This window comes from Corylus avellana, chromosome 7 (assembly GCF_965113065.1).
Source record: "Corylus avellana chromosome 7, dhCorAvel1.hap1.2, whole genome shotgun sequence".
In the NCBI taxonomy this organism is placed as follows: domain Eukaryota; kingdom Viridiplantae; phylum Streptophyta; class Magnoliopsida; order Fagales; family Betulaceae; genus Corylus; species Corylus avellana.
In genome coordinates, this window is record NC_142496.1 from 27,506,153 (window position 1) to 27,531,925 (window position 25,773).

Consider the following 25,773-nt stretch of genomic DNA (forward strand, 5'->3'; position numbering starts at 1 on the left):
CAAGGTTTTGTCCACAAGTAACGTGTGATTATTACTCTCAACTAGTAATTTAATATAGTATCAAAGTCAAAGGTCGTGAGATCAAACATTGACTCCGTCAAATCACCCCATATTTAAATTAAATATTTCACATGCTGGGACTCACCTATTAAAAGAGAGTTGAAAGTTTGAGCCCTTACGTGAGGAGGAGTGTTAAAATAATGATTAAATGATTAAATTGATAAGAGGAATTTAACATGTTATTATTTAATAAAATAAAATAAAATAAAGAAAGTGGATTAGCAAACACGTCAACCGATATTATTTTTGAAATTCACAGCAAGAATTATGCATGGTCTATGGGCAAAGTTGAAGCTATAAATTTGCAATAATATTGTACGGCGCCAAAGAAAAGAAACAAAGTTCAAGATCTATATATATATATATAGTCTCCAAGAGGTAACTTAATCAACAGTAAACTACGCTTCATGGAACGGAGATCACTAGTTCGAATCCCCATCTCCCTTCCCTTGTGTAGAAATGTCGACATATATATATATATGAAATGCATAAACGAGAAGAAAGCGAGAGAAAGAGAGGGCTGAGCTAGGTAGGACGTCGCTATGGTGGTGGTGGTGTAATTGGAAGCCCTAGCTAGCTAGGACCATGCATGCACACATGTACGTGGCACTTGCACTGCTTATTAATAATTACCTAAAGGGCAAAAAAAAGAAAAATCGTGTCTCACATGGTGCATATATAGTTTGCAACATCGATCCAGTCAGCATGCAGCAAAGAAGATATATAACAAGGACGCCCTCATGAATTTTCTCTTTCTTTTTTCTTTTTTTGGATTTTATTAATATAATATAATCGTCACACACTACGTCTTTGATCGACAAAGATGATGACTTCATCCATATAAACACTAAAACACCGACAAACCAATGCAAAGCCTCAAAAAATTGTATATAGGATTCTTGGGGGAGGGATATTTCATGTAACCACAAAACTTCAAAAACGTCTACATCCCGTCGTAAGTTTGGCTGAGTGCATGGTTAAGACAAAGTACTCTTATCATCTTTGATAAAGCGGAAATTCATAATTAATTAACTGCTTCTTCGTGAACAAGTTCAAAGGAAAAAGGCTAAGAGTTTTTGCTGAGTAAGCCGGCCAAAAATCTTTGATGCCTACGTTAGTAAGATTAATCTTAAGATATGATAGGCTCTTTTAGTCAGAGTCGTTAGTACTTTGTAGATATATGTGTTGTGTATTGGTAGGGGTTTTACCTTTAATTTTTGTTATATCTCAATCTTGAAACAGTCATTTTGCGGGGTTGCTTACCGAGTACTCGACTAAGGGGTGTCCTTGCTCTTACGCCTTAAATGTCTCAACATACTTCTTCGACGGGAGAGATGATTAGGGAGATATTTAATATGTTGTATTGATAGTGGGAATAATGAAGAATGACATTAATGTGATGAACTTCTATAGATCATGCTGATGTGATAGTTGCTTTTTTCCTTACTTGATAATGGGGGGAATCGTGTGTTACATAACTATCGTCCTTGTTAGGTGCAACCATTGGAGTGGGTCGAGAAGCCTAGCTGGGCCTGAGGCCCAACAAATTTGATCAGAGCCCATCAATCATCATCATATTACAAGAGCATATAAAGACATGGACATGAACAACATTCCTAGTCGCATGAGCTTTTTCCTATTTTGGTGTGTTCCTAAAATAAAATTGTAATATTGACCAACTTGCTTATATGGCCATGAAGATGAGGCAAAATATCTTTAAAGCAGAAAATCTTGCTTGCTTAATTTTAGTAAAAGAAATATGTCGAAAAATGATGTCAAACACATCTCATATTCTCATATAGAGAAATAGAGAGAGAGAGACGGGTATGTATGAGTAGCCGATGGATGCCGTACCACGGTAAGGAGGAGCGAAACGAAACAAAAATAAAGTAGAATCGAATATAAATAATATTAAAGCTTTGATTTTTTGACGTTTTTGGTAATGCATATGATTTGATGCTTACTTTATGTTCCAATATGCTTATCGCCTTAACAACTTTTATCCAAAATCTCCTCATCTTCTGTAGCTTTAAACAACACATGGCACATGCAGTGCAGGCATGCAGCAATCAGCATGCCACCATTGAATGCTCATTATTCATGATAAAAGCTCCCACAGCTTCCCAGCAGCAGCTGCAGCTGCATTGCAACTTGGTTTACTTTCTTTCTTTCAACAAAGCTTTTTAAAAAGCATACCAAAAATATCTGGGAAATAAATACTTTGGAATCTTCAATGTGCATGATGTTGATATATATATATATCTTAATCCAAAACTTTAAGCCATAAATAATAATTAAGTCATTAAATTGATTTATTTATTTAATTACATCAAAGTTCATGTACAACACATGTTTTACAGCCAAATTTCTCACATCAAGAAAGATATTTGACTATGAAAAGGAGGTGAAAAAGGAGGGGAAAAAGAAGGGATAAGAAAAGAAAGATTACTTTATTTTTTATTATTTTGTAACATACGGCAGCAGAAAGTGAGGCTCAGAGGACATTAAATTCGACCAATCAATAAAGAGAAAAAGATGTTGGTATAGCTGTTTCACATTAGTAGCCAAAAAATTGTGGCTGTGAGCGCAGAAAGAGTGTGATATCCGTATCAATCAACCAATGAGGTGATCTTCAAAGGAACCGATGCAAGTGATCAATCTGCTATTTCACCGTTCCAGCTGGAGGATCTCCGAAAGTGTGTGAATTATTGGTTAGTGTTCAAGTATTTTGGAATCTAATTTAACAAACAGACAAAAGCCAAGACGGTGACACATTACTTGCATCCACCATTATATTCCCATCAATGGGTGGATAGATTATATAGTAGGCGGTCAAAATCTACCGATAATTAATCTTGATACATTCATTGGCTGCACGCTAAATGTTCGATTTAAAAAGAACCGTAGAAAAGAATAAAAAAAAAAAGTCAGAGAGAATCGCTGAAGAACTACCGACAACCATCTCCGATACTTAAGTCGGTGAGATAATAAAAGAAAAATGGCTGAAAGACCACACCTTGGTAGTAAGTGCTTTTTTTTTTTTTTTTTTTAATTTAATTTTTTTAAGGCCATGAGGCTCCACTAAGTATGGTCCATCTTCCCGCTTATTGGTTTTAAATGTGGGCGGTTTCTCCCCCTGGTATCAGAAGATAATATATAACATAGTCCATATAAAGCAATTGAATCGTGTGAAGGGGATTTCAAATGGCTGTTCCTAGTGGGGGACGTGTAGCCCATCGTGACAGGGCTAATTATGCGTCGAACCCCGTCAACTTTTGTAGCCCGATGGGCTTTGGGTCAACAGATGATAATTGAAGGAATGGCTTTACCGTTGACTAGGCCCTTCGATAACTAGGCACTCCAATTGCCCTCCAATTCCCATGAGTGACTTCAGGTAAAGACATTGTAACACCTTGTCATCCTTTTATTGAGTAGATCTAGCTTTTCCCTCGACCTCTATTTTTTGGTTATGGGTCCAGGTTGTTATGTGGGTCCATAGCCGAAGAGCTCTTCAGCCCAGGAACCCGCGGACATTGTTTGGTGGGTTTTAATCATTTGAAATCTTGTCCTTGCTGGTGTCTTTAACTTGTCTGCTAGCGTATGGGCGCCCAAATGATGAGTAATAGTTCTGGATCTCAAGTTGGACCCACAGGCGTGACTCTAAAAAATTATTTGCATTTAAAGCATGACTAATTAAGTCACTTTATTTTATTTGTATTTGTGTTAAAAGTTAATATGTGATGATTAGCAACAACTGTACATAAGATCTAGCTTAATAACGGCATTAGTTTAATCAATGATCAAGGTTGAACCTCAAAGTTGACTTAATTTTAAAAACTTTTAATAAGAGAAAATAAAAAAAAAATTTAAGAGATTCAATCTTAACTATTAATTAAACTACATCATACATGCTGTTAAGCCGGATTCCTGTCGTAATGATAAACTTGGCCCAGAAATTACATCCGAAAGAGCCAAAACATTTGACAAAAAATTGCTAGAAAAAAAAAAAAAAAAAAAAAAAAACCGCTGTTACCCACACAAACACAACATGGGCTTTTGGATCCAAGCATAAGCCCATATACAATCAATCAGCGTCAACACAAGCGATGTGGATCCGTCCCTTGAAGCACAAGGCTCGGTTCATTACTAGGTGGCAAATGATAGCAGCAAGTTGTAAATGTACATCAATTCTCAAAGAACATAATAATAATAATAATAATCGTGATTTGATACAATCTCCAACAAACTTACGTGACACTTCACATAAATGACACTTGGGACAACATGAGTGAAAAAATCACGCAACAAAATTTTATAAATAAATTTAACTGTTAAGTGACTGAAGTATAATGTGACAAATGACATATGAACCGTGACCTTAATTTGTAAAAGACATGTAATACTAATAACAGTCTTTCAATTTCCACATCTAAACTGTCATCAGAGGCAAATCTAAGTGACATAATGAAATACAAAAAAGAATATTTATATAATTAAATGATATTTAATTTGAGATACGGCTTGAGTTGAATTGTAATCAACAAAGATCAATGAGAGCCCACCAGGCAGCAGGCAGAACAAAATACCACCCAGTGGCTGGCGGAACAGTAAGTTTAAATCTCTAAATGTGTTCTAACTGACTGCACTCCTTGGATGTTTCATTAGGCACTACACCCGGTTAAATGCAAACTGACCTCTTATGCCTTCTGACCAAATGAATTTTCAAGAATTGGGACCCCCGGTCCATATATCAAACGGCAGCGCTCACTGAACGAACCCACCAGGCGAGAGACCACCTCCTTGAAGAACATGGATGCAACCTAACAACCAGAAAGTCTGTCAGAATTAGAATGCTTCTAGATGGTCTTCATCACAATACAGAAGTCCTGTTCAAAGTCTGTCCAAGAAAAAAAAAAACAAACAAATAATATATATGACCATTCTGAACCATAAGTTTGCAATTGAAATGAGGTCCGTATTGATCCAGCATCACCGCAACTGACAGCCATGTAGATAAGGCCCAAGATGAGAGTTACAATCTTTCAATTTTTATGTAGCAAACATAAGAAGAAATAAAACGTAATCAAGACGTACAGTTATTACTTAAACAGTAGGATTCAGAAACTGGTTGGGAATAATGATTATGTACTTCAGGTAAGTAATGTCAAAACATGTAAAGACTCTCCCTCTCTCTAGCATTAATCTACTTCACATGATTCCAGTAAACTATTCCTAGTTCAGAATCTAAAATACAGAAGTTGCTAATCAAAATTGTAAATGCAAGCAACAAAAGAAACCGCATAATGTATCAATAAGAGAATACAAACAACTAATTTTCGCTCTCTGTGACCATTATGATAACAATTCCAAAAAACTCTTAGCTGCATATTTGGACGCAATGGAACACCTATACTGTCATTAGGTCCATCAGATGATGCAACTCAACTGAGTTTTCACGTGTGTTTCATTTTCATAACTATTAGGTTAAATGTAGACTTATCCAAAAAAAGAGAAAAATAAAAAGGGATAAATGTGAACTAACAGAATAGAGTGTTAAACTAATGAAAAGATGCCTCACCTATGCAAGTTTAAGGTAAGAAATCAGCAGTTAAAAATGTCAACCAAGAGATACCAAAAAGCAACTCCAAAGAATAGGCTTATTTGTTACGGAGGAATACATCAGAAATAATACAACTAAAAGAATTTGAGTATGCTAGATAAAGTGGAGAATTGCATTTAAAACATTATACAATTGGTGCATTCTGATGAGCCCACAAAGAAATGAAAAACTCTTGATTGATTTGAAATTGAAAAATAACTCATAGGATGGAGAGCAGAACCACAGTACAAAGAGAACTGATTTTCTTCCACCCACACTGACCAACTCTCATTATTTTTAAAGACAATCATTACACCCCACGACTTAGTTTCCTAACCACAAAAACTTCCCACTAACCAACAAGCTCACCACATGCAAGACAACCAAAGCATCCTACTCACTCAAACACCCATTAAACCCACTCTAGCCATTACAAGTTTTCACACCACACGGCACTACACTACCCATGTGGCACAACACATACACGACACTCTTCCACACACCAAAAATAACCGCCTACCTCCCTGTTTTTTTTTTTCTTGTCCCACAACAAACAAACCCCGGCCCTAGTGCTCTATTCTACCTTGTGTCACAGAGTGCAAAGCTGAGGACTCCCGCTTTCCTATTTTTCCAGGCCAAATATAAACCTAAAAAATTAAAAGGGGAAGCTTTTTAGATGAATATAGCACCCACCATGCAACAAGTCATACAAAGAGTATGGCCAAATAACACACAAAAAAAAAAAAAAAAAAAAAAGGAAAGAAAGAGCAAGAAGTAGCCATAGTTGAAGTTCATAGTTGATAGAGGAAACTAATTGGTACAAGCAACTGGAACGTAAGTAACAGACTTGGAAAGAACCTAGCCTTGGAACAGACAAACCCAGGTTTCAATGTCAGGATCATGTCTAAAACTTTTCTAAGTTTTGGAGCAGGGGAGTGCTATGTCCAGATAAAGAGTATAGGTTATGGAATTTCAGAAATGGCTGTTTGACCGTGTCTGAATCAGAATTTCCTAGACATATAGCCAATCAGAAACAGATCCTCACATGTCAAGCCAGACAGGTAGGACCAAGAAATGGGGGAGGGGGCTGGGGGTGGGGGAGGAGGAAGGGAAATTGTAGAATTCACCTCAAGGTTATTGCACAAATATTGGTCATAAGAAGAGAGCGAAGGCAACTGAAGATGGATGAGATGATAATATAGAGGTTGGCCATTGAACTTGGTACAGATTTTGGTGCTCAAATGGAACTGGAGAGACGCCAACAATTGTAATATTTTCTTTTTCATTTTATCTTCTTTAGACAGCGGTGGCAGCACACATTGGTGGAGCATGCCAAGCTGCCCATTGCTGCAGGGTGACCACAGAGGTAATGGTAAGAAAGAGGTTAGTTCAAGAAATTTCAGCAAAGGTAGGGCTTCTTTTTCCCTTTTTTTTTGGCTCAAATAAAGGGAAGTGGCAATTTTCCCCACCCCTCCGGCCTTGATCTGCCCCAAATGAGATGGATTTTCCCTGCCCCATCGAGGAGAAAGGTAGTTATGGGGTTTTTCAGTAATCTCTCTGGCCACACTTCCTTTGCTAACTTGATATTAGGTCTCATCTTCCTCAAACCATAGAAGCTTTTGACAAACATCCACTAAATCGTTATCAATTAAACCCATGAACATTGGGAAAAAAAACCCAAAAAAACAAACAAAAAAGAACCCAAACCTTGGGCCAAGTTGTGGGTGGAGACAGACCAAACACACATGTTAAGTTCATCTTCAAGAATTATTAAAGCTCTACTCACAGTTGTTGCTGTTGCCGTTCTTTAGTATGGCTGAGACAGTCCAACAGGTGACAGTCTGCACACGCCATTTTGGATAAATACATGGCCAGAAGAGGCAATTGAGAATGAAAAGTGAGATTGTCATTGGGAATTCTAAAGGGACTTAAAGTTTAGGCTGAGTACAGGAGGTGATACTCTGGTTGTCAGGTTGTGGGTTATGACAGGTGAGCGATTGGAGGTATGGGTATTTGATGGTCAGATCAGCAGATCGAGTGGGTGTGGGGATCTTTGAACTACAACCAGCCCCCACCCAATAAAAAAAGGAAAAGAAAAAGAGAAGGTTGTTAGCTACAACTATCATCTCAATGTTATTTCCTCCCTGAAGATGTCAATTTCCAAAGAGTACATAAAAATATAACGACAACTAAAGTCCTCAATAAACATGATATTAATGTTGACAAAATTAGGAAGATGATATATTCAAGAATGGACTAGAGGAAAATCACCTGTCGGTAAAGTGGTGACTGGAACTTAAAATCCACCAGAAAATGAAGGTTGCAAGTTCCAGGAACTGGTCCTGGATTGAACTCCCATATGTTTATCAGGTGGTCAAACAGGGTACTATCCTTTGCAGTAGTCTGAAAAAACATAAAATAAATGAAAATTTCATCAACAGGCCCACTAGAAAAGAAAAACACCATATGAAAATAAAAACCATTTTGACGACCAAGGATGTAAAGAAACCAAATCATGATAAGCATCCAATTAAACAGATGCAAATATAAAAGAACTAACCAATGCATTTTTAACACTCCAGTACACCTCCTAAAGGCTCACAGACATGCATGGCAGCCAACAACTACTCCTTTTATAACTGATACAAAGGGTAAACAAAAGCTCTAATAAGTATTAAGGTAGTCAGCAGGTCATAACAACTAGAAGTGTAAACCCAAAGCACAGAACGCATAAGATGTTGATGCGTGAGCACATAAATTTGCATGTCGCTGCTTGAATTAATTTGTGTCAACTAGAAATATGGTGCTTTTCTTTTGGCTCATAGACTCCAAAAGCCAAAAAGTCATGACTTAATCGAAACAAATAGAGCTCTACTAGCATTTTCTAATTTGTGATTAGTATGATTCTCTACACAACACCAAGAGTTCATCCAAATCTGCCTCAAGTCAACCTAAGACTAATTCTTATACTCATTTAGAGCCATTTTGTCTACCCCCAATCGTGTCCATCACATTAGTCAACAGTATAAAAGTCTTATAAGTCCCAAAGATATTCTTTCTTACAAACTCTTGGATCATAAAAAAGCTATAATACTACTTGTTATACAATATATTTTCCATCGAAAGAAAAGGGCAAAGACTATTTTTATAACCACCACAAAAACAGAAAGGAAGTCGGTTACCTTTAGAAACTTTGGCCTGTTCAATTCTACATGGGAAATGTAACTTTCAACAAGAAATTTGAAACCAATCTCCAGTTCAGCATCAAAAGATCCATCTGGATAGTGTTTAAGTATCTCAGATCGCTGACACCATGGGACAAAACCATGATACAAGTCAACAGCTGCAACTACATCAAACAATTGCTCTGGCGAATACCTAAATGAACAATATTTCAATCAGCTGAAGTCTCCATCACTAGAAATCAAAAGGGTCCAAATAACAATTTAATGCAACCATGAGACATCATATTCAATTAATATGTTTCTCCATGACCAAGGATGAAATTCAAATAATAAGCCAGCCAAAATCTAATATTCATTATGAAACACTGAAACTTGCAAATGAAGTGAGCTCATGTGACCAAGGATCAAGGGTTAATATGTCATGAGTGACTATGCATCTCGTTGGGGAAATTAATACCTGGGAAGCCTTCCCTTAAGACCTTAACATTACAGGCTGATCACCACTTAACCTAAAAGCTTAAGCATATGAAATTTGGGTCTAGTGATATTTTATTAATCACTTACGCTATTTGACTATTATCCAATGTGAAACTTCAAATCTAACACTCACACATGTATTCTCCAACATATCTCAACTAACAAAAAAATTAGTAACATAGTAAACTAAGAATGGCAGTTATGATTAACCAAGAAACTACGAGTTTGTTTAGCAACGCCTTTTGCTTTAGACCAAAAAGCTAAAGCATTAACAAACAACTCAAATCACAAAATACTCAAAACAAATTTCACCTTTATATCATATCCAAAACAAAAAAAAAAAAACCACCCTCTTAAAATTTTTTGCCAATCGAACTTGCTTCTTTTTACTAGCAACTAACAGCACAGCTCATCCAATCACCATCCTCTACATTTCAAGTAGATGAACATTTTATGATTATTCATATTAGATTTCATAGGTCTAATGGTGTATATGTTGCAATAAAACAAAATAACTAGCAATCATGCACAAAGTTGGGTGTAACAAAACAAAATATGGACCACCTCGTCCATTCAAAATGTGATGCTACTAAGATGCTTAAATCCTTAAAATTGCATCATATTGGCACAAAACCAACAAAACAGAAAGGCATTCAACGAAATTACCCCAACACACGCTTCTCCTCATAAAGCTTGGACAGGACTCCACCCTCGTCACCATCTCCGCAACCGAGAAACCGCCTCGTTTGAACAGTATGACCATTATCAAACAACCTCCGGGACCAAAGCTTAGGATCCTTGTCCGAATATTGGGCCGACGGGACAATACCGCTAAAGCAACGAATGGGATCAAGTTTCTGCATCTGCCTGGTGTTCTTGACGGACCTAATCAAATCTATGGTGCCGTTTTTACGAGATGTTACGGACCGTACCGCCTTCGAGGTGGTCGAAATGAATGGCGGCATCGAAAATTTTGCCAAAATCTTGGAAAGCCCCGAAGAAAACTGCAAACAATCAAAGTAGTGTGAATTTTATGCAATCGAAAGTACTTTTGAATTTTATGAAACACAATAACCAACCTGGAATATCTCGGACTGGAATTACGGTTGAAATTGTGTATCGAAGACTTCGACAGTGAAGCAAAATCGGAGGATATTCGTGTTGGCCTTCTTATACATGACTTTACTGCCTAGTATATTTTAAAGAGAAAGTGGAAGGATTGTTTGGATTTTGGAAAATACAGCTTTAAAGCAGGAAAAAATAAATAAATAAAATCTTAAGCTTTTTCTAAAAGTTTGTTCGGGTCCTTTTATGGGTGCAAAGGCGGTTACGGTCAGCGGTTAGTGGCAATAACTGCTAACCGTAACCGCCTTAGCAGTTAGTAGATTTCACTAACCGCAACCGTTAACCGCCTAACGGTTAGCGGTTAGCGAAATAGATAACCGCCCGCTAATCGCTTTTTTAAAATTGAACCTTTTTTTTTTTGCTTTCTTTATGGCTTTTTGGGCTTTTTTTTTCTTGTATTTTTAATATCTTCTTAGATCCAATTGCTATAAAAAGAGCCCATATAATATCTTCAGGTGTAAAACGACGTAGTTTTGCCTTCTATATAATTTTTTTAAAAAAAGGTTAAAGGATAAAACTATTAACTATCAATGATTCAATTTTAAAAAAATTGTTACAAATGGTTCAAAAAATTCAAAATTGTTCAAAAAATGGTTAATTTTCTTTTCTTTTTTTTTTTCAAAAAATGGTTAAATTTTTTTTTCTAAAAAATTTTCAAAAAATACATTAATACTTCAATTGTAATTATAAGTAACACATTGTTGAATCTAATGTCAATTACTTAATTTGATATTATATAATCATATAGTCTCATTAAATTATATCATATGATTCATATGATTAATTATTTAAATTCTTATCATATTTACTTATAATCTTTTTTTCTTCAAATTGAACTTAATATCTAATGGTAAATAGTAATGTTCAAACTTCTAAATCCTAAATTCCTAAAGTATCTAATAATGCTTTAATTAAATTGTAGACTTGTAGTTATAAGTAATATATTGTTTAATCCAATTGAATCAATTGTGATTATCATTGTACATGAATCATATGATTAACTTGTAGACTTATGACTTATGAGTTATGTTATATTATATATGTATTATTTATTATTATATAATCATATGATTTAATGATCAAGTCATCATGTGATATAATCATATTAATTACAGTGATAATATATAAATTACTAAAATTATAATGATAATATATTAATACTTAAATTGTGTTTATAAGTAACACATTGGTCATTGTTTAATCCAATGTCAATTATTTAATTTGATATTATAGGAATCATATCATCATTGTACATTAATAATATGATTCACTTGAAGTCTTGAATAAAGTATTTGAATTGTTATTGAATCATATGATTAAGTATGGATATTATACATTTATATTATTCATATGCATATATAGACTTATAAGTTTATAACATACATTGGAAATAAGTCTCTAGATATTTAATTATTGTATTAGTATGAATTGGTATACTTATAAGTTATGTCATATTATATATGTATAATTTGTTATTATATAATCAAATGATTTAATGATCAATCTCATGTGATATAATCATATAAATTATAGTGATAATATATTAATACTCAAATTGTGATTTAATGATCAAGTGATTATGTTATATGTATAAATATTTTTATAATTATAATTAAAAAAAATATATTATATAAAAAGGCGGTTAGCGGTTACAGTTAGTAAACCCAATAACCGCTAGGCGGTTATAGTGGTTAGCGGTTAATACGGTTAAGCGGTTAGAGCGGTTAACGGTTAGCGGGCGGTTAAAAAACCGCCCGCCTTTGCACCCCTAGGTCCTTTTTATAGTTTAAAAAGTCAAAAAATTTAAAAAAAAAAAAAAAAAAAAAAAAAAAAAAAATCGGAAATTTTTTTATTAAATATATCGACAGTATCTTCCTCGCTCGACGTGGCAATTGTTTTTTTTGTTTGTTGATGTGGCAGTGCGACACATCAGGGAGTAGAGGTGTAGGAGTACATGTTTGATATTTCTTTTAAACTAACTAGAAAAAAATAATAACTGTAAGAGATATTCCAAACTCAAATTAGGTTGAGGTTTGGTGCAACTTGTAAGGAACCGTTCAAATTTGGTCGATGTCCCATTCTTTTTGGCTCCCTTTTTACATAAGAGGCAGAGGAGACGTGATTAATTTGACTACAAACACGAACCAAAACGAGCAAAACCACGTGCTTTTTTATCTAAACAAAAGAAAATCCCCGCGCTATTCTTTTACTTTTACGTTTTAAACTTGTCGAGAATATTCTCATTGATCATTTGTGCCTCTGTGGAAGTAGGATTAAAGTTTCATGGTGGAAAACTTTTTTTATTTATTATTATTTAAACATTGATCAATAATAAGTATGAGATTTACAAGTTCCGTGCAATAAGCTTGTGCTCCCTGAGAGACAGTCCATTGCGGTTGATTAGGACAACTGTTGATTTGAACAAGTAATGCTAAAAATTATTCTTGTATTCTTTTTGTGTCACTCTAAAAATAATGTGACTTATAAAATCACCATTGAACTTATAATTAATCATTACTAAATTTGGATTAAATGGCAATTTTTAAACTACCTCATTCATGGAATGAGGCGAGGGAGACACAAAAGTGGGAAGGCTAAATCCCAAAATCCGCCAATGCTAAATCAAACACATAAATGGCATTCTTTTTTTTGTTAATCCATAGATTCAACAGGAATTCATTACAGAACATCCTAAAGAAATATTGAAAACATCTTTGAGCAGATAATCAGTATGCCTACATCTCATCTACACAGCTACTCCGATTTCCAGCACGGCCGAATGAAGTCATAGAATAGTTGCAGAATAGCAGTAGCATCGATGACATGGAGAGAAAAAAATGCAAAATAAAAAGATCTGTACAACATATTATTAGGCCAGAGTGACAGCATGTGCTCTCAAGTCTCACCTCATTTACACTCATGACTCATCCATATCTGTATGTAGCAGCAGTAATGCCACACCTCCTCTTGACAAAAACCGCTGAGAACAAATGGCAGGGAATCCTCAATGCCTCTCTTTTCTCTTCATCCTCATCCTCCTCCTAGCTTTTCTCTCTCGCTATCATACACGCGGGCGCACAGAATTTAAAGCCTAGCCTTCTGATTAGGTAGTCAGTCGTGTTTTCTGTCTGCCAGTCACCGGTGACATCGTTTCTCTAGCTGCAGAAATACAGTTCTTGGTAGCATCTTCGGCTGCGGAACACTCGTTAAGTGGAACAACCTTGAAGAGCAAGTGGGAGATGGACATCATCATTGAGATATATATGTCTATGCCCACATAATGTTTGCATGATCCTGAGCATGATGCAAGAATGCTAATGAACTAATTCAATAATATGCATTACCTGATCATTGCTAGAGGCATCGATTACTAAAGATTCCGTCTTTTTCGCATTGCACATTTGGCTTTCCTTTTCTCCTTCGACTTCGTCGTCAACAAAGTTCTGATCCGAAACCTCTGCAAAAGCTAAAGTAGTTTGAATCATTTTGGCATATAAATCTCTGTTGTATGAAAACATTTCTTTTTTATCTTTCCCTCCCAATTTTTAAATACCATTCACTCATGCCAACACAATTATCAAGCAAACAGCAAGCTGATTGAACCTGTGTCGCTGCCAACGAAATTGTGATGGCACGGATGAGAGTGAGACGCATGAGTCTGCTTCAAATAACAAGTGGCTTGACTTGTGGATGCAGCATTTTTTCGGACATCTGCAAATGCTACAACGTCGGGTGTGCATCCAGGTCGAAAGTGCTGGATCCAAGGATTTGCCAGAAAACCATCAGACTCATCTTCTTTCTTTACCTGAAGATCTGCAGCTCTTTCAAAATTAATCCTCTGCCAGCTGCCATTTCGATGAACCTTGAACTGGGCAAAAGAAGAAAGATTGAGAAAAGCAGTGTCGGTTAAACCACAACTTATTCCAAAAGCTTAAGCCGATCGAAGAGAAATTTAATTATTTAATTTATTCTAAACCTTCCTTTCAAGTGTGGACTCAAAATCGCTCTTAATAAGTGAGATCCAACATATTCTATGGAAGGTGAACAGATATTTGCTTTAATATTATATTAAATCACCGTTTATTCCAAGGCATAAGAGCTTATGCCGACAAAAAATGATAAAATTTAATTATTTAAATTATATTATAACATATTTACTTTAGTAAGCACCCACACACACAAAATATGGAAGAATTCACATCAAAGAGAGAAGGAGACAAAGTGGAACCTGGCCAGAAGGGGTAAGGGTGCTGAAATGCTTTTTCCTGGAAAATGTTGGATCTGACAAACGGCAAAAACCAAGCAAATCCATGGACTCATATAACTGGTTTACAAATGATGTTTCCATGGACTTGAGGTACATGCTGTGCTTCTCATCTGTCCATTCTGTAGAATGAGATTCCGTCACCAGATTACCCTGAGATACAAAGTAACATTATGATCAAAGATCTTTGAAAAAAGCTAAGCCAAGTGTTTCTTTCTTTAAAGAGATTTTTGGGAAAAGTATTAAGAAAGACAGCTTAATTTAATGGCCAAGAAAACAAAAAACAAAACTCAGCAACTATCTCATATGATTTCACATCTCTCCCTTTTCATTTTATTCACTTTATAACAAACAAGACCTGCATGCCCATATCTTTCTACGAATCCCAAATTAATCATCAGCAATAAAATAAACCCTGAAGATAGATTTAAAAAAATTGCTTACTTTGAAAGCTAAGAACACAGAATTTAATCAAGTTCTAAAGATATTATTAATTGAAGTATCTAAGAAATGCTAAGAAACAAGAAAAGTACCAAGCTGCTTGTCGTAGGCTCCTTTGTCTCGCATGAGACGGTCCCAGTTGCTGTAGAAGAAGCTGGACGACGACTCCGAGCCGCTCTTGCTCTGGAACCCTCCATGTTCACCGTAGAAGCTACAAATAATTCAGAGAGAGAGAGACTGGGAAGATAAAAAGACGGAATGAATTTGGAGGCGGTGTTACAGTTGTCGATCGCTTTTACACGTGTCATGGGCCATGAAATTGCCACGTCAGTGCTGATTAGCTCGGAGAGCCAGATATTTTGTTTAGGAGACATCGAAAATATCTCCTTGTCTTTTTCTTGTGCTTGTGGGGTCCAGAAACTGGGTGGCGATGCGCTTTTAACTGTCTTCACTGTTCCTATCTCGTTCCCTCTGTCTTTTCGACCTGCTTAGTCGGATTTAGATCTTTACCAATTTGGGCACTATCTATCATAAATAAGTTTTGGACGGTCCAATCAATCGTCGTACACATAGGTAAATTTCATATCAATTATCTTATAATTTTATATGAATTATGCGCCCCTGGATTTTTGCTCATTTTGGTCGCCACACCTTTGAACGAAATTGTCTCTACGCTTTGAAACTTACAGCAGTAAAAGAGCAAAAAGAAGATTTTTTTTTTTTTTTTTTTTTTTCTCTTTGTATTTGACCTGTATTTTTTCTAGAAAAATTGAGCATCGAACATGAATTATATATGCTAAATGAACGTTGAATTTGGGCCACTCTAAATTCAGAAGTCAAACCAATTGATCATCTATTATTGGTGGCCAACGTGGTTCCACGAACGGCTTGAAGAATTACGGCACCGCACCAATTGACTAACATGTCATGAATGTTGCATTTAAACCACGTGTTCAAAATACAATTGAAAATTCCTTACATTTTTAGAAAAATCTTCAAATCTAATTCGGAGAAAACTTCATTCTTTCACTACTACCTTCCCAATTTTTTTTTTTTTTAATGAAAATTCCAATTTCTAGATGTCGGTCAAGTAATGCTATGCACTACACTTATTTTGCTTTACTAATGTGACATTGTCAATTAGATAACAAGAAATATACGAATGTTATTTGGCAATATCACATCAACAAAGTGGAATAAAAGTGTGGTATATAACATTTTTCAAGATGATAATATGAAAATTGTGTTTTCTTTCTATAAAGAGAAATGTGTTTCCAATTATTCTTAATAAGAGTGATGTTGATACTAATGTCCAAATCATTCATAGAACAAAAAATAATAGAGAGTACAAAGATAAATCACCTTCAAAAGACAAAATTGAATGAGCTGATCTTGATCTTATGTTAAGATTGGATGTACAGAGAATATTATAATTTAGGTTTTTGGCTATGAAGCAGCACATTTTGAACTGATATTGGCTTTATGGTGGCACTTATACAATACAAAATATCAGGAGGGAGAAACAAAGAATTGTGCCCGAGACAAGACCTTATTCATGTTTTCACATGCCAATAATCCTCGCCAAACCAGCCTCGTGTAATAGCTTCTGGTTTTGGTGTAATAGCTTCTTTGTTTTTTTTTGAAGAAAATTAGACCTAATCCAGTTGAAGGAGAACAGTAAGACGTTTAAACTCAAGTTTCCTGCTTCTGCTCCCCCTCTGGTATCACAGTTTCTTGCAAGTCAATCCGACCTGTGTCGACAGCGGTAGAGAAAAATCAGATGTGTTAATTATGCTAACCAATAAGCTTCTAAATCCCCTCCAAAAGTTTGAGAGAGAGATAGAGAGAGAGAGAGAGAGAGAGAGAAATAAACATTATTTGGATATCAGCAGTACTCCACAATATATTCTAGGATGTGAGTTTTTGTTCTGCTAAATTATCAAAAGCAGATGTGCAATCAGAATCTGATGCCACTGATAATCTGCAATTATCACTCGTGGAATATAACAAACGAAAAAGAAAAAAAAAAGTCACTCTCTGGAACGCTACAAGATTTGTCACAAACAGAACTGTGGAGCCTTACCTAAATACCAAAAGGAGCTTAATATCAAAAATGAAAATTAATCATACCTAACAAGGAAATAAGTGATGGTGCCTTCGAAGACCCATTTGATCTCATATCCGTACCTGCAATCCACACGTAAATTGATGAGTCTGGCTCCATTATTCAGTAGTAAGGAACAGTATGATTAGCAGTACAGAAAATTATTGTTCATGTAATCTAAAACTGGAATACAGTAAGATTAGCAGGATTTTGGGTAAACAAAGACTAGCTGAATTTTTAATTTTTGAGCCTCTAAAGAAAGAAAATTATCCACATCTATAACTCGTTTTATCAATCAGAAGACAGGATATAAAGAAATATTGGTAATGCAATAAAGCCAAAAGGGCTTTTAAGCAAACAAAACGCATGTCCAATGCCACAAATTATATTTAATATTCATGAAACCTAAGCTTTTTTTTGAGTAAGTAAAGCCTGAACATTGTTCAAGGAAAATCATCATGTGATATATGGACCCTAACAGGAGCATACTTTGATGAAATATTATTTATAGGAGGAAAATTTGTTAAATTCAGTTGTTAACAGCTAATGAATACCACATTCGTGATGGGACCTCCGATGCAACACGACTGCAGATATAAATGATGTAATGGCATGATTCTACATCATCAAAGTGCACATATGCAACAGGCTATCACTAGCAATTTAGAGTCGCCTTTTTTGGCTGGAAGATCCTTTTGAAAGTAGATCTCAATTTAGATCTGTGATTTCTCAAGATGAAAATGAGTGTGTGAGGAAGACTGACAAGCATCCAGTAGAAGTGGATGAATATTACAGCTGCTATAACTCTTACAGTTAATCCAAATACAACATTCATTTACAATTTTGTCATGACACACAGTTATCAATACTTATCCTCACATAACAATTCCAGGTGAGTAAGAAAAATGGTGCACTCAATTGATATTTCCAGCCATTAAAAAACACAATGTGCATATGAGTAAATTTATTTTGATCTTCATGCATAAGAACAAAATTTTGGATCGCTTCCTTGCAAGCTCTTCCAGAAATTCAGCTAATAAGACAAAATTACAAATTCATTTGTGTAGGTTTTTGGCTTTAAAGGAGTTTGGATTCCTTAAAAATGACAGATAAGATTTTGGTGCACATTGGCATTTAAAGTCAAAACATTGGAAACTTCCATAATTAACTATCTCATATTATGCTTTTTTCATACTATTTTAGGATGGCTACTCAAGTCCTACCCTTCAGACCTATCACCACAACCATCCAAAGCCAAGCATAATTACCATGTCTCACTCTACCTCCATCTAGGTTATGTAAAGTCGCCCTTTATTTCTATAGACCCTAAACTGAACACGTTCCTCACACAGTTCGATGTCCTCACAAAGCCAATTTCAATAGACTCTAAAATTTAGTTCCTTTCATATGAACAGTCAAAATGCCTCCTTTAAGTAAGTTCACATTAAGTTGGATCAGCATCCTTCACTCATAGTCAAAATTTCAGATAATACACCAAATTGATCAGAAATTCAAAAAGGAAAGAAAAATAGAATCTTATACAAGGGAATCTAACAAATGACAATTGCAGCAGACCTGAACTTTCAAGTGATTTAAGGACATCCGATTTCTTGAAAGTAAATCCTATGAAATTGGTATCTTTTGATGTCAGCATCTGCAACATCAAACAAGCAAAACCTAATTTAGGAGTTATTGTGTCAAATCTATCATAGAGCAATAATGCAAAAGCTAATATCCAGCAAGGAATGTGATCGATCACTCTACATAATTTAATAAGTGTGAAGAAAATGACAAATTTACTACAACTATTTAAGGACAATTAGAGGAGTAAATTAATGGGGCTTAGAAGTCTCCTAACCCAATGAAACAAGGAATTAGTATCCAATTACCATTTCACAAATACTGTACTTATAATTATTGAAATATTATGATTAAACCTCAATTTTCAGCACAATGCCCCCCCACCCCCAAAGAGGAGGAATATATATTCAAACTATTACTATTCTTAAAGATCTTTCAAGTTCACTAATCTCCAAACCTCCAGTTATAAAAGCAGACATAATTAGAAACTTTTCTTAGTAAGCACTCCAGTTGGTGTATGATAGTAATTAAATAGTTTGCTGAAATGAGAACATGGATGACAACTAGTTTTTTTGCTTTTGGGGGGGGGGGGGGGGAAGAAGGGGAGCGAGAAAAATGACAACAACATGCACCCTGCATGATATGTTCAACTCCAAAGCTTAGCAGCTCATTTAAGAATAAAACATTAAAACAAAACATTTTATTAAAAAAATGATAAAAATGGCTAAGCAGAGATAGGTTTTATTTACTTAGTTTTCTGAGCAAGCTTTAAACCGACATTTCCAGATTAAACAAAACAAGCTTTAAACAGACATTTCCAATAAAATGGAGAAAGTTAAAAGTCCTTACCTTCCGCCAGGGTCCTACTGTTGGTATTGTGGATGGTGGACCTTCTACCTATTAAAAGATAGGAAACAAAAATAAAAAAAGCTTGATAGAAATCTATTCTCTTTCTTTTTCCAAGGAAATATAAAAGCTTAGAAAGAAAAAGAGAGATGTAAAGGATTAATTCTCAATTGAATCAGTCAAACCCTCTATAGTCTGGTTTAACATCTTGCATATCATTTCATAGAATAAAATGAAAAGGCCAAATGAAAAGAGAAAGCAACTCCTACCTCTACAGAATTTCAATCACTGGGAGGGTAACGAATTTTAAAAGAATTTCAATGTTTAATCATATTTTGTAGGAAACTACCCATTTTAAAATCCGTCTCCAGCAGATAGCAAAAATTTTTTTTTTTTTTTTTTTCTTTCTATATAAGTATTATTTATTGCTTTATAGTATAAAATAGTTTGTTGGTAAACTTTGGAAGGGTGCAAAAGAAAATGGTTGAGATGACCAGGCTATCTTCTACTAAAACCAATGCCACTCCATTCATAATAGGATTAAAACAAAGAACAAGGTGAAGACCATAAAAGACACAGGTTAGAAATATTTTGCCAATTTAACAAACATTTTACTTTGAATAGTGCATTTACAGGGTCCATTTTCTGGACCCAAAAGTTGGAACCAAGGCTTGAGCTTCTGACCAGAAGCATATAAAGGATTTTTATCATTTATTGTATTTTCTTTAACCATCTATTTTTCTTTCTTGTATTATTTTTATCATTAAATTGTTTTAAAAAATAATTAAGATGGAGCAAAAAAGAGGTAAATATTTTAACAAGTGGCATAATTTTATTAGTCTGTAACAACTGATGTTAATGGATGTTTCCAATATATGGATGGAAGAACCTGATTCAAAAAATTAGGAATAATAAGAGGTCTGATTAGAAAAATTAAAAACCCAACAGTCTCAATAGAACACCATTAAACCACAAGACTATAAGTATCAAAGCATATACTCAGCGTACTAACTTCAGGAAACTTCTCAAAATTCTGAGTGTCTAAGTCTCCAATCACAGTAGGTCTATATGCAGCTTCCATTTCATACAGCATGTCCCACTGAATGCATTTGAACCATGGATGTGCCTGAGAAAACACTAACTTTGTGAGATCGGTAATTCACTCAAACATGAAAGTATAAATATGATGATAGAATTTTGGAATAGTCCACTAATATTGGTGAAAAGCATTTTAAGAAGCTAAGAATGACTGGTGTGGTGCGCAAATATTACAACTGGATCATTTGAAAAATCAAATTTACTCTGAGGTTCATGTACAATAGCAAACTATTCTGCAACCCATCTGCATTTAAAAAAAAAAAAAAAAGTTTTTTTTCCAAAATTTAATCGGATACTTGTTAAGAACAAAGTGTTTTTTTCATGGATAGGTGTTACCTTTATTTCTTCCACTCCTCGAGTACCCAACCTTGTTTCAACATCACATAATAAATGACATATCAGATCCTTAGCATCCTTTGATATTTTTGGTTCCTCAGGGAATTTCAGGCATGTTTTCCAATTGATTATCTGCTATCGGATAAAAGTGTTGTCTATTCAGAAAATATAAAGGATACTTATGAAAGATAAGGGTTACAAAGTAGTATACCTTGCGGCATGCGATCCTTGGATCATCAGAACAGAAGGGAGGATAGCCAATAAGCATCTCATACATGATTGCCCCCAGCGACCACCAATCACACTCAATTCCATAACCCTTCTTGAGCAAAACTTCAGGTGCCATATAATCAAGAGTTCCAACAGTTGAATAGGCCTGTAGCACATAGATGTAATTGATAACATGAGTCAAGAAGTAGGACACAGCCAACAGTCTTTTCTTAAGAGAAAGTCACCACTATGCTCGACATTGCACAAGCTATAAGACAGGAATTCACCATGAAATGAGAGAGAGAGAGAGAGAGAGTTCAGATAAATACCAATGCACGACGATTACGTTTCCATCGTTGCAATTGTTCCTTTGGCATCAACCAAGGTGCTTTATCGTAAGCAGAATGCCCTTCAGTTTCAGGTGTGGATTCCTGGGTCGTAAAATCCTCATCTTCCAATAATATTGATGAATACTTATCATCTAGAGGCTTGCACAAGCCAAAGTCTGAAAGCTTCAAATGGCCATTTCTATCCAGTATCAGGTTATCTGGTTTTATGTCCCTACAAGCAGTATGCTGTCAGAGTAAGCGTAAGCTTCTATGTCTTACTTGAAAATAACTAGACACTTGTACTTTTGTAAGAAAGTATAGCTAAAACTTCATCTTGTTCTCTAATTCAAATCGATAGCCTTCACTGCAATAAAAGTATTTTTTTCTGTCCAACTTAAGTGCTCAGCCAAGGGAAAAGCAAGAAACCTGAGACTGGTATTAAAAACATATATAAAAAGAGAACGCCATCACTTATTGTTGGGTGGCTTGACAATGACAATGTGAAAAGATCACATAACAATGGCCAATAAGAGGATAACAAGCCAGTATACTGAGCCCCATCCTGCTCTCAGACTGGGCAGGCCAGGATTATCAGAGATGTGGGGCCTACAATTTCCTTTCCACTCACATCGAAACATATATTTGCACAAAGTCTAATGACTTTGATGTATGACTAATAGTTAATATCAAAAGAGCATGCAGTGATAAAATATCATACCTATGAATATATTTGTGTTGATGAATTGAGTAAATAGCTAGAACGCTCTCTGCTATGTAAAAACGTGCAACATCTTCAGAAAGAATATCTTCTCTCATCAATAATGTCATAATGTCCCCACCAGGTAGATACTCCATGATAAGGTATAAGAAATCGGAATCTTGGAAAGAATAAAAGAGTTTTACAATGCACCGACTATCAACCTCTGCAAGCAAGTTCCTCTCAGATCGAACATGCTCAACCTACATTATGGAAGAAAAAAAATAGAATATTTAATATATAACCTGATGCACAGATTACACAAGAATTACACAATTCCAGGCATATATCACACTAAAGCATTAGATAGCACATTATAACTAATCTCATCAAATTTCCCAATGTAAAATTTTGGTTTTATTTTTCAAATATTTCTGAGGTTTTATAGGAATTTTAGTTTTTGAGACTCCAGTTAACATGTCATTCTTACTATCCTTTTATTTTCTTTTGAATTTTATTGCAACAATTTTAACCACTCCCCCTTAACCCAAGACCACACAAACCCCCACTCGAAGTAACCTCTGACTGACTGTTAAGGCATGCAGACTAATACACATAAAGATCAACAAAATGATATGACATTTAATATTAAAAACGGAACATTCGAACTTCTTCAGAATAAGGCTCCGAACAATTATGAACAAATTAGATAAAACAGTACTATTAAATAATTAAACTACAAAATACACCACTCCAACGACAGGCAAAGGCCAGTCAACAGCCAGTCCACAAGAGAACCCCGAAACGGAAACTGAAACCAATATTCAAAACATTAACATATATGCTTTAGTGCCTAAGGACTTATCAAAAAAAAAAAAATGCTTTAGTGCCTAAGGAGATAAAGAAGAATTCCTCAACAAAACCATCCATGTACATATACTGTGAGTTAGATAATACTGTTAATAAAGATAGCACTTCACCTGTCCACGGCTGAGCATCTCTGATTTCTTCAATTTCTTCATGGCAAAAATCTCTCCCGTATCTTTAGCGCGACATAGCCAAACCTGCATTTATTGGATACATAATGGGTGAGTGTGGTGCTACCTAAAATTTATTCCTATATATTCAGTCCAATGGAACTTACACAACCAAAAGCATTTAATAAAGTCTGCAAAAGAAAAGGAAAATCTGAGAAAATTCCAAAAAGTTTTCATGTACCTCACCAAAGGCACCTTTACCAATTACTGTTAATTGCTCAAAGTCATCAATTCCAACTTTACGTCTTTGCAGCCTCATATATTCAGTTTCTCTTCGCTCCAAATTCCTCATCATCTCCTCCTGCTCCTCAGCTGGTACCTGAGCTTCTTGTGCTCTCCTTTGAAGTGTTCGACGTCTGAAACAAAGTAATATGAACTAAATTACCATATATAAAAAAAAAAAAATTTAAAAAAAAAAGCAACAGTCTGCTGGTCCTAATTAAATGTCCATATGGAGAAGAGATAGAGAAGTTTCCAGAGTCACCCTCAATAATCACTAACCATACATGTAATAATTCACTTAACTTCTATTCAAATAATAATAGGCAAAAAGAACAACTATTTCATTTAGTTCTTCTTAAAGAAACCAAAAGGAACTTGATTCTTACAGGCACAATTGAACTTTTTATATACAAATGATACATGCTGCCTTTGGTCCCCAGGTGAAAAAAGCAGGGAAAGGAAGGTAAAAGGTTAAACCAGAAATAATTTCATAACTTTCTTTTCTCTTTTAACAAATCCCAGGTCTCAAATACCAATTCATAGCTTTAATAAAAATTTACAACACAAAGACATAACCAATCACATCCTAATCTATTACCATAAAGTACATGTCCAACATAAATATGCCAAAGCTATGCGGCAAACCCATATGCTGAAAAAGTGAAAGTACTTCAAATGCATAGCTTAACAAATGCAGCACATAATGAGACATACAGAACCAGTACCACATGCACTACACACCAATCACGAATCATAATTCTATCAATTCAAAGAACAATAATAGGACCCATAAACCCCAAAATTCTCAACCCGAACAAAAATCATGTATTAAACAGTAAACAAAAATAAAAATCAACGAATCTGAACCTGTCTTTGCGATCTTGCAGTCCCTGGAGATAGTTCTTGTAATGATTCTCTATGAACTGTTTGGCCGCAGCGGCCTTCTGCCTAGTCACCGGCGACGAAACGGAGACATCCGGACCCGAATCGAGGCCAGCCCGATCCGGCCTCAAGTTCACAGCCCCCAACTTCACCGTCCCATCGGCACCGTCCATTTTCCCTCCAACACAATCTACTGAGAGAACCCTCCAATCTCTGAGAGAACCCTTCGTACGAGCACTTTGAAGTGAACCTAAAGTTACAGACTCACATATTTCCTTATTAGATAGATCTGAAAGTGTTTGTGAAAATGACTGAGAGAGACACAGAAAGATATACAGCCGAATGAACTGTCATACACACACACACACATCTAGATATATATATACATACACACGCGACGAGCAAGGCTGTCTTATCTACGATCTTTTGTTGTTAGCTTTTTTGGGAATAAGTGTACTGAACGCCATCATTTTCCTCGACATGAACTGGAATCTTGGAAGCACTTTGTTGCCGAATGCTGACTTCCAAAGTGGCAGTGCGTCCGATCGAGGCGTGAAGCTCTCGTCAGGGATTACGTGATTCGTGGTTGGTTAGTGTGGAACACGCGTTGAAGTGGAGACTGGGGTTTCCGCATTTTGCCGATTGTAAAACAGTGGATCCACAGCTCGTACAGTCGTACTTGTCTGAGTTATGTTTGATGATACCGCCAGCGGGCACCGAAACGTGAGATTCACGAACCACTACTGTTCATCTAACTAGCCGGGTTTTTTTTTTAATTATTTTTTAGAGCATATATAATTTTTTTTTTTTTTCAATCATTGTTTTTTAAATGATTAAGATTAGGCTTAAAGAGATAGATTAATCAGTTGAGACTACGTCTAATGAAGTGGAGGTTATTAATTCGAATCTTCTTTCTTATTTTCTGCAGACATGTCAAAAAAAAATGATTAAGATTAATATTTATCGCTCTTAAAAAAAAAATTATGAGATAATATACGCCAATTAAGTGTGTAAAAATAATTAAGAAAATAATTTTTATCACTTTCCTCGAGACAACCGATGTATCAAAACTCCTTATCATTAAACTTCCGATTGTCCAATTTCAAAGAAAGGGAACCCCAAGCTGACGTTAACATCGTTTTCCAAAATCCTCAATACTTATTTATGCTTTTGTTCCTTTGTAGCGCCCGCACATGCTCTTCTACAGCTCACCAGACACCGACAAGACCGCCACCGCGCTTGCTATCTCATACTGTGTACTACCTCATCCCGACACGTGG

General features: G+C 35.4%; 3 protein-coding genes across 8 annotated transcripts; all 3 read right to left on the bottom strand.

The window, feature by feature from the left end:
* Positions 1 to 4,457: 4,457 nt before the first annotated feature.
* On the bottom strand, positions 4,458 to 10,532 carry LOC132184325 (uncharacterized). Of its 3 annotated transcripts, XM_059597915.2 has the most exons (6): positions 10,401 to 10,532; positions 9,988 to 10,325; positions 8,842 to 9,037; positions 7,931 to 8,062; positions 7,446 to 7,500; positions 4,458 to 4,880 (listed from the first exon to the last, which is right to left on the bottom strand). In XM_059597915.2, exons 2-6 carry the CDS (start codon positions 10,284 to 10,286, stop codon positions 4,825 to 4,827), a joined length of 738 nt encoding a protein of 245 aa, XP_059453898.1. In that variant the 5' UTR covers positions 10,287 to 10,325; positions 10,401 to 10,532; the 3' UTR covers positions 4,458 to 4,824. The 3 variants fall into 3 exon arrangements, with proteins under 3 accessions (XP_059453898.1, XP_059453897.1, XP_059453899.1); XM_059597914.2 differs by lacking the exon at positions 7,446 to 7,500; XM_059597916.2 differs by lacking the exons at positions 4,458 to 4,880; positions 7,446 to 7,500 and adding an exon at positions 4,894 to 4,957.
* A 2,532-nt stretch (positions 10,533 to 13,064) lies between these two features.
* On the bottom strand, positions 13,065 to 15,402 carry COR27 (cold regulated protein 27). 2 transcript variants are annotated; one of them, XM_059598057.2, is made up of 5 exons: positions 15,244 to 15,402; positions 14,675 to 14,863; positions 14,050 to 14,314; positions 13,791 to 13,903; positions 13,065 to 13,666 (listed from the first exon to the last, which is right to left on the bottom strand). In XM_059598057.2, the coding sequence occupies exons 1-5, from the start codon at positions 15,346 to 15,348 to the stop codon at positions 13,550 to 13,552; spliced, it is 789 nt and encodes a 262-aa protein (XP_059454040.2). In that variant the 5' UTR covers positions 15,349 to 15,402; the 3' UTR covers positions 13,065 to 13,549. The 2 variants fall into 2 exon arrangements, with proteins under 2 accessions (XP_059454040.2, XP_059454039.2); XM_059598056.2 differs by having other exon boundaries at positions 13,791 to 13,912.
* A 1,107-nt stretch (positions 15,403 to 16,509) lies between these two features.
* On the bottom strand, positions 16,510 to 25,116 carry LOC132183759 (Protein kinase family protein). 3 transcript variants are annotated; one of them, XM_059597171.2, is made up of 13 exons: positions 24,884 to 25,116; positions 24,479 to 24,743; positions 23,571 to 23,745; positions 23,333 to 23,416; positions 22,374 to 22,615; positions 21,656 to 21,887; positions 21,328 to 21,492; positions 21,117 to 21,248; positions 20,695 to 20,808; positions 19,686 to 19,733; positions 18,831 to 18,909; positions 17,282 to 17,338; positions 16,510 to 16,902 (listed from the first exon to the last, which is right to left on the bottom strand). In XM_059597171.2, exons 2-13 carry the CDS (start codon positions 24,664 to 24,666, stop codon positions 16,844 to 16,846), a joined length of 1,575 nt encoding a protein of 524 aa, XP_059453154.1. In that variant the 5' UTR covers positions 24,667 to 24,743; positions 24,884 to 25,116; the 3' UTR covers positions 16,510 to 16,843. The 3 variants fall into 3 exon arrangements, 2 of the variants coding, with proteins under 2 accessions (XP_059453154.1, XP_059453152.1); XM_059597169.2 differs by lacking the exon at positions 24,884 to 25,116 and having other exon boundaries at positions 24,479 to 24,877; XR_009440515.2 differs by lacking the exons at positions 16,510 to 16,902; positions 17,282 to 17,338; positions 24,884 to 25,116 and having other exon boundaries at positions 18,860 to 18,909; positions 19,686 to 20,571; positions 24,479 to 24,877.
* Positions 25,117 to 25,773: the final 657 nt, after the last annotated feature.

Coding starts and splice junctions, on each gene's coding strand:
- LOC132184325 (XM_059597914.2), bottom strand. CDS start 10,286: ATGCCGCCATTCATTTCGACCACCTCGAAGGCGGTACGGTCCGTAACA. Junction 9,038..9,987: donor GAGGAGAAGCGTGTGTTGGG/GTAATTTCGTTG, acceptor TTGTTCATTTAG/GTATTCGCCAGAGCAATTGT. Junction 8,063..8,841: donor ACAGGCCAAAGTTTCTAAAG/GTAACCGACTTC, acceptor ATGTTTTTTCAG/ACTACTGCAAAGGATAGTAC.
- COR27 (XM_059598056.2), bottom strand. CDS start 15,348: ATGGAGGGTTCCAGAGCAAGAGCGGCTCGGAGTCGTCGTCCAGCTTCT. Junction 13,913..14,049: donor TTTCGTTGGCAGCGACACAG/GTTCAATCAGCT, acceptor AAACTACTTTAG/CTTTTGCAGAGGTTTCGGAT. Junction 13,667..13,790: donor ATGCCTCTAGCAATGATCAG/GTAATGCATATT, acceptor TTGCTCTTCAAG/GTTGTTCCACTTAACGAGTG.
- LOC132183759 (XM_059597171.2), bottom strand. CDS start 24,666: ATGGACGGTGCCGATGGGACGGTGAAGTTGGGGGCTGTGAACTTGAGG. Junction 21,493..21,655: donor AACGTAATCGTCGTGCATTG/GTATTTATCTGA, acceptor TATGTGCTACAG/GCCTATTCAACTGTTGGAAC. Junction 21,249..21,327: donor CAAGGATCGCATGCCGCAAG/GTATACTACTTT, acceptor ATCCGATAGCAG/ATAATCAATTGGAAAACATG.